Source organism: Trichosurus vulpecula, chromosome 1, assembly GCF_011100635.1.
Source record: "Trichosurus vulpecula isolate mTriVul1 chromosome 1, mTriVul1.pri, whole genome shotgun sequence".
Classification (NCBI taxonomy): Eukaryota; Metazoa; Chordata; class Mammalia; order Diprotodontia; family Phalangeridae; genus Trichosurus; species Trichosurus vulpecula.
Genome location: NC_050573.1, coordinates 467,904,258 through 467,920,039, shown reverse-complemented (window position 1 = coordinate 467,920,039; position 15,782 = coordinate 467,904,258). Strand labels below are relative to the sequence as shown.

The following is a 15,782-nucleotide window of genomic DNA, read 5'->3' as shown; positions in this document are numbered from 1 at the left end:
TTTGGTCTGGGATCCCTGCCCTGGTTATTTCTCTGCAGTCTGGGCTAGATGCAGGAAGTGAGGCCCTGCTTTAGGCCTGAGGTCTAAGGTACACCACTGCTGCTACTGGCTTCTGAACTTCCTCTTTCTCCACACGTGGCCTAGGGCCTCCTTACCTGAGAATGCTCCCTTTCTCATTCTGCCCAGGACTGGGTAGTGAGTGACCAAGTTGCCAGTTGGCACCTGTCCCCATCACAGTGCCCTGGTGTTGGTCTCAGACCTCCTCTTGTCCTGGTGCATAGCTTCTTTCTGGGCACTGAAGTGCTCCACAGTGTGCTCCTGGCCTAACCCTATCTCCAGGGTCTGCTGACATCCCTTTCTGTCTTCCTATGCCAAGCTGGGCTGGGCAAAAGACTCATTCTGACTTTTTCCGGATTTGCCCATCAGGATCCATCAGTATGGTGAATTTTCTAGATCTGTTAAAGAGTTCGTGGAGAAGAACTCAGGGTATTGCTTCCTATAACCCTGCCATCTTCTCAATCTCTTTAAAAATATCAAGTTTATTCTAAATGATGCTCTATTGCTTTAACAACACTATATGCAAATCAGCGAAAGTAACAAATGTGATGTAATTCCAAACTTCAAGAAGTTTTTACTTTAGTAGGGTAGACAGATAAGATGTCTACAGAAATAAACATATTGGAGTGTGAAAAGCCATGGGTCCAAAGGTCTACGAGAATTCACAGGAGAGAGGAATCTATCCCTGGAAGTGGGAGGAGCCTGCACAATCACATTTGTTCACTTTTATTTTTAATACTCTTGTCCTAACACTTGAAGGGATCCTCGGTCATAGGTTGCTTTGCATGGTTCTATCATGATTCTACCATGAGCTAATTCTTATCCTACCTACACACCTTCATACCTTTGAAGTGGGTAGAAAAAGAAATTTAGTTTTTAAGTTTCCCATCAAACACAACCATGCCACCCCCTCCCCCGCAACGTCATTAACCTCTATGGAAGCATATTAAAAAAATCTTTTTAGTCTCTCTAAAAATATAGAGAAATAATATTTTTCCAGCTTAAAACCCTTCCCAGATTTTCCCTTTAGGAAAGTGGGAATCAAAGTTAATCAAACTTAACCCTTATCTAGATAAAATCACTGCATCCTCACCAACCTGAAGTGATTGGTGCCATGATCCACCTAAAGAGAGTGCACTCTGGCATTCAAAGTTAAGGTACTGATCACAGGAGTGAACTCTTTTCAATCTTTATGGGGAGAGGACTAGGAAGGAACTGAATGGCAGCTATTCTGGAATGTTACTGTATTTTAACATATTATAATCTTTTCCTTGTTCAAATTATCTTGGCTAGAGAGTTATGTCGGAGAGCATGGGGGATTATGCCAATTTGGACATTTCTCTTCCCAACTAGAAATGTCTCAGATATAGACTGTTATATTAAATTAAATTGTTTCTGGCAAATTTGAGCCTAAATCACGAAGTATAGTATTAGTATTATCTTTTTCTTTAACATACCTAACCTCCTCAAAAGAGAAAAAGCAAAGAGGTAACACAATAAGTTTATAAATCTGACTAGTGAGAGAAGATAAAGGGGGTAGAGGAACAGTGGTAGCTGGTACCAGCTTCAGAAGCTGCTAATTATCAATTAAAGGCACTTGAACAAAGACAAGGCAGGAAGAACATCATGAATAAGCTCCCAATGACTGGGATACCAGAATGAAGAAGAGGTGCGGCAAACACAGAAGTTAAGCCCAAGACAATCAAACAGGAAAAGCAGAAGAATAAGCACATTATTTCTATAAAGTCAAGAGGACCAAAGGCAAAGGGGCATAGTGGACAACAGGCAGGCCTTGGAGTCAGGAAGACCTGGATTCGAGTCTGCCCTCTGACACACAGTAGCTGGAGGATCCTTCAATTCTTTTCACTTCCCAGTACCCCCAGATAACTCTGTAAGTTACAGAAGAGTTTGTCACACTGATCTCTAAATAAAGAACTCAAAGAATCCTCCAAATAAAGGAGGACAAAAGGAATTTTACAATGACCTGTATCAAGTACACTATGTTTGTGTTCCTGCTAGTGCCAGATAACAGCTGTCTATGCACAAAGTGCAGGTTGTTCTTCCTCTCGGGGAAGACGTAAAAGGGCAAGAAGAATCCTTTACTCTGTGGTTTATCAGGGAGAATGAAAGGAGTGTTTCATTGAAAGCACAGAAGCAGAACTTTGAGAAGAAAACAAAGATGAAAAACGATCTGAAGAGACAGAAGGGGATACTAATTTGTGGTAAGAGGCTGGAGGGCAGAAGAATATGACATAGATAAGGAAGGGAAGAAGGACAACCAAATATTTGGAATTAAGTTAATAGGTATGAAGATCTTCCCCTAGAAGGGAGAGCTAGACTATCTTAGGAAGATAAAGCTTCCTGCGTTCCAAGGAGCGTTTTAGAGGGGGAAGCAGAAGAGAGGTCGTACAGTAACAGAAAAGGAAGTAGTATATTATTTGTTCACCTGATGTATACAAAAGAGACCCAGTTTCTTCCCAAGACCTGTCAAACCTGACTACCACGAGGCACTCTGGATGATTCATGTGGGTGTATAGGTTACTGGCAAAAGGAAGCCAAAACACTTTTGTCAGGGATGATGAAATCCTGGACAAGAAACTGAAGATCCTCGGGGCACAGGTGCTGTTTTTTATTGCCCCAGCCTTCTAAAGGCAGGGGTTTCTAGCAGGTAAGGCAGAAATAGGAAGTCAACAACAAGTTAAAAAGGTATCTGAGGAGGAAATTTGGATTCTGGGCCACAATTTAAAACACAAAAATGAGGAACTCTTGGCTAGGAATGGATTATAAGTAACCAGGATTTTTATCAGGACCTGTAAAAACATTTTTGCCTTCAGTCATGACTCTAATCAGGGAGGCTTTTTTTTCTAAAAAGGAAGAAAGGAGGAGAAAACTGACCATATGTACCAAGGTATCATTGAAAGAACAGCCGGAAGAATAGCAGTGGAGAGGACCAGTAATTTATAGGATACAACATCCAAGAAACCGCTGACAAATCTCATGGCTTCAGATGTTTATACAAATGATGTTTATACAAAAATATAGTTTCTGTGGTGGGCAGGTAGCTCAGCTGGGCTCCAGGGTCTGCAGGTCTAGTATCTACTAGTAAGCTTAGCATTCTCTTGAATACCCAGCACTCCCTCTTTGTTACTGCCAGAAGCTGTGTTGCTTTAAAGCTATTTCTGGTCCCAAGTGACTGGCCCTGTATCCCGGTGGTTCTACAATGCGTTTCCTCATCTATGCCTCAAGCTCTCTCAAACTGATTCAATAATTAGAAAGATGGGGTCCTTCCTTCTAGGTGAGTAGCTCCATTATTAGTTGCCATGGCTGATGCGAGGAGAGAGTAGAGAGAAACCACCTCTTTATTCCCCAACCAGGGCTATTCTTTCTCAAGGGCTGGGTTCCCTCTCAAGTACTGGATCCCACCTGAACTCTCTGGAACTCTCAAAATAGATTCTCTGACTTCCAGATGTCTACAGAGCTTATCTATTTAAAGCCTCTAGAGGTATGGCCAATTTTCATTCCACTCAATGGATTTGACCTTTCAATTTGAATAAAGATATTCACACCTTGTCAAAGGATAGCAAGACATTAACACCCGGTTAACACATTAATATCTCGTTGTCTATGATTTCATCCTGTGATTATATGACTGAGCTGGGAGAGGAACCAACTCTCCAACCACCATCCCTCAACCCCTTACACTTGAAGTGGATGGTAAAATGATAATGCATGACAGACAGAAGGAGAAACTATACAACTACTACTTTCTTATTTGCTAAGGAAAAATATAATTTTTATATTGAAAAGGATAGAACAAGACTGGTTAACAAGGAGTTGAAATGTAAGATCAGTGAGGAGACGGTAGGAGAGCAGTACTCTGAATTGTCAAGACTTGAATTCAGGTCATCAGGTCAGAAAGACTACATCCCACAGTACTCAAAGAACTGTTATAATATATTTAAATAACAATAGATTGTAAGGTCCTTGAGGGCCAGAATCTTAGGGTTGGGTTGTTTGGTTTTTTTGTCTCCATTAGCCCAGCACCTAGAACAGTGCCACATAATAATGATAGTTAGCATTTATATAGGCTTTAAGATTAAATGTTACCTCATTTGATCTTCAAAATGAACACTGAATCCAGTGGGAGGTTTTATGACTTGCCCAGGGTCACACAGCCAAAGTCCAAGAAAGGATTTAAACTCAAGTCTTCCTGACTTCAACTCTAATACTCTAACCCCTGTACCACCTAGCTGCCTTTACACATTTACAATGCTTGCACATAATAGGAATTTAATAAGAGCTTTCTGTACTGAAATGAACATGATCACTGATCCACAGTTGATGACCTCTGGAAGATCTTGGAATTTTGGACAGTTGCTGCCTGAGTGGAGAAGAGCAAACATTGTACCGATTTTCAAAAATGGGAAAACGGTAGAGGTTACAAAATTTACAAGTCTGACTTTGACTTGTGACAAAAGTCGAAACATATTATTAAAGAGATGGTTTGTAGGCATTTATGTAGGGAAGTGATGATAAGAGTCCTGGCTTCATCTAAAACAGTCTAGGCCAGACTAATAGTATTTCCTTTTATTTCCTCTAATCACCTGAACAATAAGCAGAATATAATTTCCTTGAGGGCAGGGACCATTTCAAATTTATCTCTGTAGCCTCAGTGCCTAGCACAAGATTTAAAAATGAGTTTTGTATTGAATGTAATTGAATTGAGGCAGGATGGTTTTAGAGGGAAAGAGGAGTTCTGTTTTGGATATTGTTGGCTTGAATGGAGGGTAATATCTTACGGCACACTCCAGAAATCTATTGGTTTTTGGCTTTGTCCACACTTTATGACTGGATGAAGCAGAAATAGCATCCTTATCAAATTTAGAGATCCCACAAAGCTGGAAGGGATTAGAGCAAGGTTTCAAAAAAATCCTCACAGGATAGAATGATAGGCCAAATCAAATGAGATGAAGTATAACAAGAATAAATGAGAAATCCTGAATTTGGCTTAAAAGAAAAATCAAACTCAGAAACAAAATGGAGGAAACATGATTTGACAACAGTTCATGTGAAAAAAGACTCATAGGTTTGAAAACCCCAAATACAGTTGTGAAGAGTTGAACACAACTTAACAACAACAACAACATAAATGCAGAAGATGTGACTAGCCCACTGGATAGATGGACCATCCTACATATCATTTTTTAGTAGAAAACAAATGGAATTTTATTTCAAGTAAGAAAGCATTTTCCCTCAAATTATAGTTCACCAACAGCACATCAGACTCCAGTACAAACTTTTCATGAAGCATTTCATTAACAGTTATGTCTGAGTATTTTCAATAAACATTATCCATTCAACAAATCTTTGCCCAGTACATAATATGCAAGACACTGGGCTATTTTCTTTATTTAATGTTAATGATACCTTTTCATTACTGAGTTAGATTAATATCCATTTCCAACAGATTTTTATCTGGCAAGACACAGGTACCTTGTTGGGGTGCTAAGTATGTTAGTTACTTTCGCAGGGGTGGGGAACCTGTAGCCTCATGGCCTTCTCAGCCCCATATGTGGCCCTCTATGTCCTCAAGTGTGGCCCTTTGACTGAATCCAAACTTCACAGAACAAATCCCCTTAATAAAAGGATTTGTTCTGCAAAACTTGGACTCAGTCAAAAGGCTGCACTCAAGGGCCTAGGAGGCCACATGTGGCCTCAAGGCCACAGGTTCCCCACTCCTGCTGAGCAATGGTGTGAAACTGGAATAGAAATGTGGCCATTAAACATATATAAAGATCCCTAAGGGCTGCATATTGACTTAAAAAACCACATATTAACATTTATTAACATTATCTATGTTCTTCTATATTTTCATTAATTTTGTTAACTATTACCCCATTACATTTTAATCTGGTTTGCGCAGTAAGCTAACAGTATTTGGCACTTCTGCTCTGATGTAAATGAAGAAGCTATAAATATTTTTAGAAAAAATTGGAAAGATTTTATATGCAAAGTAAGCAAATAAGAACCAGGAGGACAGCACACACAATGTCATTGACTATAAGAAAGGAAAAAAATATATTCACAAATTTAGAAATGGAAAAGCAAGCAGAGAATAATAGAAAGGAGATCCGTCAAAGAATTCAAGTAACCAGGTGCCTCATTTATAATTTATTTAAGTAATAAACTATAATGGATGCATTAAAGTTTGAAATTCATTTACAATGTAAATTATCACAAATATACATTTATTTAGTGATAATGTTGTTTAAAGTTACACATTAAATTTTTTAATTGTGGAAACTTCATTAACTAACTATACGTAACCAAAATTAATAAAATATTTATTATGTCTAAATAACACAAAGGATTTGATACATTTGACTATAACTTTCTTTGTGTTCAGTCAGTTTAGCAGACTCTTTTTAGCTTCCCACTGTTGTGAATTGAGGCAGTCAGAATAATAGCTAATTGGATTAGCAGTTAGAATCCTAACTCCCTAATCATCTGATAAAAGTAGTAATCCAAACCGTTGATCTGAATTGTGACAGGGCCACCAGGATAGCGGGGTGGGTATTATGAAAGTATACCTCATTAGGGAAAACTGTTCTTTGAAAGCCAGATAACAGAACTTAGCTCTGGGCCCATCAATAGTATCAACAGTCCGATATCAGATTGACAATAACTCTATTTGTATAAATTTTTTTTTTACATAATCATTAATAATATATCATTTAAATAGTCCCCAAAGTTCTTAGCATCTTGTTTAAATAATGGAAAACAAGTCATGTTAAGAAAAATGAAATTTTGTTCTCATTTTAGTCTAATAAAATGTCTACTTAAATCTTAGTCAAAGTTTTTATTACACACATGTTCATCTCAAAGTAAATATTAAGACTGTAGTTGACATTTAGGAAAATAGCTCATCTACCAGAACTGGTGTACAGCTTTTAAAAAATGATCGTATCAGAAGAACTACTTACCACGCCTCCAAAATATTTCCCAACATAGAAGTCATTGAGGCTGTGCAGCTCAAGGTAGGTGGCTCCTAGTTCTTTAGCAAGTTGGATCCCTTCAGAAGAAGTGACGCAGTTCCCTCTGTCTGAGGTACACAGTGGGCAAGTACAGGGTAATTCTTCTGAAGGAATAAATTTGAATCAGAGGACATTGGAATGAAACAGAAGCATGTGTCTAAATGGCTAAAACCAATGAGTGGGCTTCAGCATCAGCAATTAAACAACATATTATAATTCATACCTGCACCCTAGGGAGTCATTAAACACACTAGATCTGCAATGTGACATTTTAAAAAAGGTAATGAGAGCAGAAAAGATCCTGGGACAAATCAATATATAGAGAAAGAAAAACAATCTGAAGTTAAGAACACTAAAGAATTTTTTTTATCAGGTGAATAGTTATTTCCACTAATAACTGGGCCAACAGCCACAGAGTTATGAATTGTGGAATCTACTTTTAGGAATGATAATCCCTGATATAATCTTCAGCAAGAGAATAACAATTTACACTGGGTAGTTAATAAACAAAAGTAGTTTCACTTATTTCGTCATCAGCATTTTGACTAGGCAGTCCATCGACAAGCATTTATTGATCAGCTAATCAGCTACACTGTATCAGGTGGGGTGCAGGGGGTAGAATGCCAGCAAGACCTGAGTTCACATCCAGCCTCAGACTTACTGGCTGTGTGACCTTGGCCAAGTAACCTTACCCTATTTACTTCAGTTTCTCAACTGTAAAATGAGCTGGAGAAGGAAATGCCAAACCACTCCAGTATCTTTACTAAGAAAACCCTAAGTTGGGTCACAGTGTCTGACATGACTGAAACGACTCAACAAGAACAAGATATGTATAAGGCACTGTGCTAAGTGCTGGGGATACAAAGAAAGGCAAAAGTTCCTTCTTCAAGGAGTTCATAATCCAAGGGAGAGTCATTTAGCTGAAAAAAAGTTTTAGCTTCAATAAATTATTTAAACTGCTTCACAAAGCTTTCACTGCGTTTTGTACCCTTGTATTAACAGAATTCTTAATGTTCAAAATGAACTGAAAAGACCAAAATCGCTAATCCTCAAACATTTCATTCTCCTTATAAATTTTACCCAACCTATGCACTCAATCTAATTATTTTATTCATTACGCTCTACCCAGATTCAAAAGCACAGAGAAAAAAGGTAACCATTTTTTATTTCTCTATTTAAATTTTTTAAAATTATGGGAATATAAATAGATTTTATTCAAAAAAGGAAATTCCCAGATTTATAAATGTACCATATGTGTTTCCTTGGCTACTACTAATTAGAGCACATTTGCTAGTAAGATAAGCATAGTGGATTTGATCCCATTTCAGATAGTTAACTTTATTCTGTTTCACAGATACAAACTATCTCCCTAAACTGACCTAAACTATCTCAGAGACAGGTAATAAAAACCCCAAACAATTCTTGTTACTGGAAAAAAGTCAAAAATTGTCCTACTGATCATCCTCAGCTCTTCACTCTGCCCCAACACACACACACACACACACACACACACACACACACCCCAACACCAACACCACCACTAACAGTGGCCAAGACTTCTCAGTTGGCAATATCCCTCACGTCCATAAGCTTCTCTCCATTCACTCATCCATCACCTTAGTTCAGATCTTCATCACCTTTCTCCTGTCAAAAGTATCATCATGACTGATCTCCCTGCTTGCAGTCTTTCCTTTCTCTAAACCACCATTGCTCCCCACCTCCAAAAAAAATGCTCAATTAGATCTGTGATCTGATTGATCTGGATGTCTCCTCCATCCATGGTAGATAGCAACCCATCCACGCCTGCTCATCCTGTGAGACTCTTGTGCCTGTCCTCCCATTAACTTGCCACAGGGGGTCCACTCAATGTTTTGGGGACCTTTTTAGCTTTTTCCTGACATAGCAAATGCAGCATTTGAATCTATGCATACCTCTCTCGATTGCTATGTGACTAACACATCCTCTCTTTTAATCATCCATGTCACTGATGACATCTTTGCCTTTAGTTCATCACTGAAGCTCCTTATTTGTGATGTTTGAGCATGGCTCCTTGCTGACTCCCAGTCTCTGCATCCCACCTCTTGCTTCCATGCATAGGCTGTCCTCCAAAGCAGGAAGGAGGCTCCTCTTTACCTTTGCCTCTTAGAATACTTAGCTTCCTTCGAAGTTTAACCTAGGTGCCATGTCCTTTGGGAAGGCTTTCTTGTTACTGTTTTCTGCCTCCTCAAATTATCTTGCTTTTACTTAGCTATATAAATGGTATAACCATTTCCCTCCCACAAGGATATAAAGCTGTAAGTTTCTCAAGGACGTGGGCTAGTTTTAATTTTGTCTTTGTATCCCTGGCATCTAGCACAGTTCCTGGGACACAGAAGTCACTTAATAAATACCTGTTAAAGCAAACAATCATCATATATAAAGCAGAATACGCAAAAGTTCAAAAATCCACAATCAATCAATGAACATTTATTAAACACTTTTCATGTCCCACGCACTATGCCAGCCATTGATGATACAAGTACAAACAATGAAATAATTCCTACTCACAAAGGGATTACATTCTAATGGGGGAGACAAGTATATACATACATATGTACATCATAAATATAAAATATTTAAGTACAACAAAGTAGTTTGGTAGCAAGGGCTCTTAGCAGTTGGTGGGGGGAGGGAGGGAATCAGGAAAGGCTTCATGCAAAAGATGGTTTTTCAACTTTACCTTAAAGGAAGAGACTGTGAGGTGGAGGAAAGGGAGGAATACATTCCAGGCATGCAGAATGGCCAATTTGGCTGGGTCCCAGAGTATGTGAGGGGGAGTATGGAAGTAATGTCCAATGAAACCGGAAAGACAGGCTGTAACCAGGTTGTGAAGGGCTTCAAAAGTTAAAGAGAGTTTATACTTTATCCCACAAGCAACAGGAAGCCATTGGAGAGGATTGGGTATGGGAATCACATGGTCAGATAACCAATTAAGGAAAATGACTTTGGCAGCAGCAAGGGTGTACTAGAGTGGTTAGACTTGAGGCATGGAGACCAATTTAGGAGACTATTCCAACAATCTAGGCAAGAGGGGATGAGGGCCTGAATGAAAGTTTATTGTGAATCTGGGAAAGGGGTTGATTGTCAGAGATGTTAGAAAGGCAGCAACAGTAAAAATTCAAGGTAGAGTGAGAAACCCAGGATAACTCTGAGGCTGTGAACCTAGGAGATAAGAAGAATGGTGCCTTTAGCAAAAATAGGGAAGTTTTGAAGAAGGGAGTTTGAGAGGAAAGATAATGAGTCCAATTTTCAATGTTAAGATGAGATTTCTCTTAGAAATTCAGTCTGAAATGTTCAACAGGCAACTGGTTGGTGATACAGGAGTTAACTCTGGAAAGAGGTGAATCGGATCTGTGAGTCATTTCCTTAGAGAAGGGAAAGGGATAGGAAAGGAGGAGGAAAGTAGAGATGGGAAAGGGAGAGGAGAGGCAATAGAGCGGGGAAGTGGGGGCAGGAAAGTAGAGATGGGAAAGGGAGAGGAGAGGCAATAGAAATGGGAAGGGGGGAGGAAAGTAGAGATGGGAAAGGGAGAGGAGAGGCAATAGAAATGGGAAGGGGGGAGGAAAGTAGAGATGGGGAAGGGAGAGGTGAGGCAATGAAAAGGAAGGGGAAAATAAGAATTTATATAGCACCAATTATGTACATGCCAGGCACTGCACTAAATGCTTTGCATATGTTACCTCATTATAAAAACACACCATTATATATATATATATATATATATATACATATATATATATAAAATAAAATATAAACAATAAATACAGCACCAACCTGCAAGGCACATTCTCTTATTATCCCATTTTACAGTTAAGGAAACTGAGAGAAACAAAAGTTAAGTGACTTGCCCAGTGTCATGTGGCTAGCACATATCTGAGGCCACATCTAAATGCAAATCTTCCTGACTCTGGGCCCAGCACTCTATCCACTGTGTCTCCTAGCTGCCTCAGACAGCTAAACCCACCTGAGCGGAAGAGGTTACCAATCCAAAGACATCAATCATCATCAAAACATAAAATCATACCATTTAGATGTAAATCCTTTTACACTTAGGGAAATTGAGGCTGGAGGGATTAAACAACTTGCCCAAGGTCATCCAGTTAAACATGGAGAGACAATAATGAACACAGAAAAAAGTGGTTTGAGCTGCCCAGTAATCAAATATTACTTCAATAAGAAAGACAAACATTTGGCATTCAAAGAAGATTTAAAGATATCAAGGATAAAGACAGCAAACAATGCTTGATTTCTCTGAGTTGTATCATAGGGAAAGCTTGATCTGAGTTTGCTTTTCTATGATCAGATTAGGTTTTGAGTTAAAAGAATAAATTTTCATGAAGAACTTTGCCTATTATGATAAAACACTCTTGGTATTTTACATTCTTCACAAAGTTTCCATAAACAGGGCCTTTGATTTACTGAAGACAGAGGCCCCCTTATGTCTACAAAGCTCTCCTTATGTTGATGGAATGGGGGTGGGCAGATTGCCTTAATATGCCTTGATTCGAGGCAAAATGAATGAAGGTCAGCAATGCTTCCAACGCAGAAGTAAATAAACATCATGAAAAATAATATTAAGTGTTTTTGACAAAAAAATGTATGTTTGAAAAAATTAACTTGGTTAATTTCAGTCCGATGATAATATACACAGTGCATAAAAGGAAGCCTGCTTCAATAGGGGGAAAAGATCTAGATTTGAATTTAGACTCTTGCCTCTTACACTTTATAGTTGTGTAGCTGTGGGCAAATCACTTACACATTTATTAAACATCTACTATATGCCAGATACTGTGCTGGAAATACAAAGTAAAAAAAAAAATTTTTTTTAAGGTTTTTTTTTTTGGAGGGGGGAAGGCAGGGCAATTGGGGTTAAATGACTTGCCCAAGGCCACACACTAGTAAGTGTGTCAAGTGTCTGAGGCCAGATTTGAACTCAGGTCCCTCTGACTCCAGGGCTGGTTCTCTACTCACTGCACCACCTAGCTGTCCAAAGTAAAAAAATGTAAGATTCTTCCCACAAGGAGCTGAGACAATATGTACACAGATACTGGAAGCAGATAGATAAGAAATATGAAATAAACATAAGGTAATTTTGAGAAAGAGATAACTAGCATCCAGAAGATGAGGAAAGGTGTCATATAAAGGGGATGCTTGAGTCAAGTACTAAAGAAATTAAGAGATTCTAAGAGTCAGAGGGACTGCATTCCAGCTACAAAGACCAGCCAATGAAAAGGCCTAGAGACAGGAGTTACACTTGTCACATGTAAGGAATAGCAAGATGTCCAATTTGGCTAGATTCCCACAATGCAGAATATACAATGAATTTGGAAAGGTAAATTGGGACCAGCTTATGGACGGTTTTAAAAGCCAAACAAAGTTTTTTATATTTTATCCTAGAGGCAACAGGAAACCAGTGAAATTTATTGAGTAGAATAACACGCATGGTCAGATCTGTGCTTATGGAAAAACCCCTTCGGCAACTCTGTGGAAGACAGATTGGAATGAGCAGAGATGTGAGATAGGGAGACCAATATGAAGTCTACCGTAAAAGTCCAGGCAAAAGGCGATGAGGTCCTGACCAAAGATGAAGGCTATTTGGTCACCAACTACCATAATATGATAGGCTGTAAAAGGTCCTTCATTAAAGCTCCTTTAACTCCCTTTATGTTAGGTTTTCTGGTAAGTCAGTGGATCTGTGATCCACCTCTTCTCCTCTTGTGTCACTCTTCTTGATGTCCTTCCATAAATCTTCCACAGGATATACACCCAACATGTTAGGGGGTCCTGGATTTCCTTACACTGCATGGACACTAGTGAAGCACACAGGTTGTCTACCAGTTACTTCTCACTCCAAATACTTCCCCAGCCTACCTCTTATGTTGGTCATTTGCCCCCATGCTTTGTACTGCTTCTTCTGTGCAATTCCGCATTGATAATATGTTGTACATCTACTTACTCCATTGCCATTTGGGTGACTTGCAAATGGAACTACATATCCAAAAGTCCAATTTCTTAAAAACTTTCCTCACAGGTTGCTGTTTCTAAATAATTAATCTTCAAGATTCTCAATTATCCACATTCCTAATTTGATCCTAACATTAACCCTATGAAGTAGGTAGTATAAGGATTCTTATTCCCATTTTACAGATGAGAAAAACCAAGGCTCATAAAGATAAAGTGATTTGCAAATGATCATATAATTAGTAAATGTCTGAACTTGAACTTGAAATCAAGTATTTTAACTACCAATCTATTCTTATATCATGGTGATGGTCTCAATAGTAGCAAATCCATAATACCTAACATTTGAACCAGTTATTTCATATATTTAAAAACTGCATTTTTTATATTAAAATAAGAATCTATTTCAGAGTAATACGGTACTTTACATCTAATTACAATGAAAAAAATAACACACTTACCATTTTGTCTGACGCCAACAGCAGAAATTATTACTGGCACTGAACAATGGTTTAATGTTCTTTTTATCACTGGAATATAACTATCCTTTACTTCTTGAAATGAAGACTTGTCATTTACAGAGTATTTGATTACAATGATGTCGGCCCCAACAATAAGATTTCGAGAGGTATACCAATCACTGTCGAAAATGCCCTAAACCAAAATGTAAAGAGCAATCCTTTTACTCAGAACAGTCATAGATTACAAATTATGTGATAGGCTAATTTTAACTCCTGTTTTATTCATTATGGTGCATGGAAAAAGATAATAAAAGCCTTTAAATAATCATTCCATTATGATATTAAAAACTATTTCCTTGTCTGGAAAACTGTTAATAGGCGTAGTAGAGCCAGAAAATTCCTAACAGCAAGAAAACAGAAAACTGAATACTTAGCATTTGTATTTTAAATTAAGCATATAAATATATTTCGTCTTTGTAATTATTGAATGAGTGCAAAAACCTGTGGGAGCAGATGTAGCAGCAGCACCATAGCAAGTACAGGAGATCTGAGGGCTTTTTATGTGATTCTTCTAGTAGACTACTTGGGATTTTTGTTTTTGCGTGTTTCTGTACAGCCATTTTACTATGTACTTTGTGGAACCTCCATTTCCAATATTAGAAAACTGGCATACTTTTCAGAACCACGTAGAGGAAAATGTTCACAAACAATATCTTACATGCAGAGTCAGAAAGATCTGGATTCAAGTTCTGGCTCTGAAATGTAGTTTATAAGTCATTTAATTTCTAAGGGCCCCAGCAACTTGCTAAAATCAACTGTTGCAGGACAGTTACAAATCTACATTAGTAGAGAGAGTTTTCTCATCAGGTGCTGCCAATCCAGATGAAAATACAAGACTGGAACAAAAAAACAATTTTTAAAAATTATCAATAAGGGTTTATTCATAATTCATGTTATTTCTAATTCATGAATGGACCACATAAATGATAAATGCCAAATAATCCCCTTCCCTAGTTCTCAAACCTTTATTTAGGGACTACAGGTAGTATATTTATAATAGATATGGATATGCAAAATTGATACTATATAATGCATATGACCATATATAAACACAAAATGTACATATACATGAATATGTATATTTGTGAGTATACATGTATATATTAAGGATCAGACTCAGAAGTTAAGGAAACCATAAAAAAATTCACTGCCACTTTTGTGATTCCAATTAATTAAAAATTCCTTTCCTTCTGGTATTTGTCAAAAATAATATAAAATATATAAATACTTAAAATTTAATGTGTGAATACCATTACGTAGAAAGTACAGTTTTAAGCATAAAAGTGTTGTGGTCTACGGTACCCATGCCAATAGTTTTATTCCAATAATTTCACTTTCCTTTTAACTGTGCTATAAAAAGCTTACTTGTTTTCCTTTATGGGGCCTTGTGTATGTTTTTCTGATTGGCAGAGTGGCTCAAGAAGGGGATGAATTTAGAATATCAGTCTAAAACTGTTGCATTATGGAAATCTGTGCTTTGAAATGTGAGTAGAGAACAGAGGTATTAGTGTCTTGCATCCATCAATCCAGGGCAATGCTGCAGGCCCCTTTTTCCTGTGTGGTAGAAAGCTGGGGAGGTTTCTTACTTAGCAATGTTTACAGAAATGCTCTCAAAACTGCCAGCACTATTTGGGTACTGCATGCTCCTGCAACTCATGGACTGCCAAAGTACAGGATATGATGTAGTGTTCCCTCTCCCAAAGCACCAAGAAAACCTTCAGAAATACGAGGAATCCAGAATGCTTTTCAGAAATGAGAATAAATTTGCAAAGTGAGATGAGCTATCTGATGAAGTTAAAGGGAGCCAAGGAGAACTATGGAATGAAAACATGAAAAGTCAAGGAGTTTGATGAGGAAGAAAGGAGGAAGAGTGGCAAAGAGAGTTGGACAAAGGGCAGGAGGGAGTTGGGAAAGCTTCCTAGCACAATCTGCCAATACTTCTAATTCCTGCTCAAAACTTCTTCTAATTGCTTCCGTTCTAACTTTGTGCATATATAGACATGAACATGGTACTGGATAGGCAAAGTCAAAGGAACAGAATGGAAAAGGTTATGCAAACGATAAAGAAATATATAAAATGGAGAGAAATGTACATCTAGGTCTCAATTAGTGCAAATGATAACGTGGTCTATGTGATTTCGAATCTGTACTATTCAGTTATTATGATATA

General features: G+C 38.0%; 1 protein-coding gene across 3 annotated transcripts in view; it reads right to left on the bottom strand.

Annotated features, from left to right (window-relative positions):
• The window catches only part of RHOBTB3 (Rho related BTB domain containing 3), a 75,478-nt gene that overhangs the window by 54,686 nt on the left and 5,010 nt on the right, over positions 1-15,782 (bottom strand). For 2 of the 3 annotated variants that reach the window (XM_036767600.1, XM_036767617.1), the window contains exons 3-4: positions 13,553-13,745; positions 7,041-7,195 (exon numbers count right to left, since the gene is read on the bottom strand). In XM_036767600.1, the coding sequence (XP_036623495.1) occupies positions 7,041-7,195; positions 13,553-13,745 (348 nt within the window). The remainder of the gene's footprint in view (positions 1-7,040; positions 7,196-13,552; positions 13,746-15,782) is intronic. The other variant, XM_036767609.1, reaches the window with a different exon arrangement.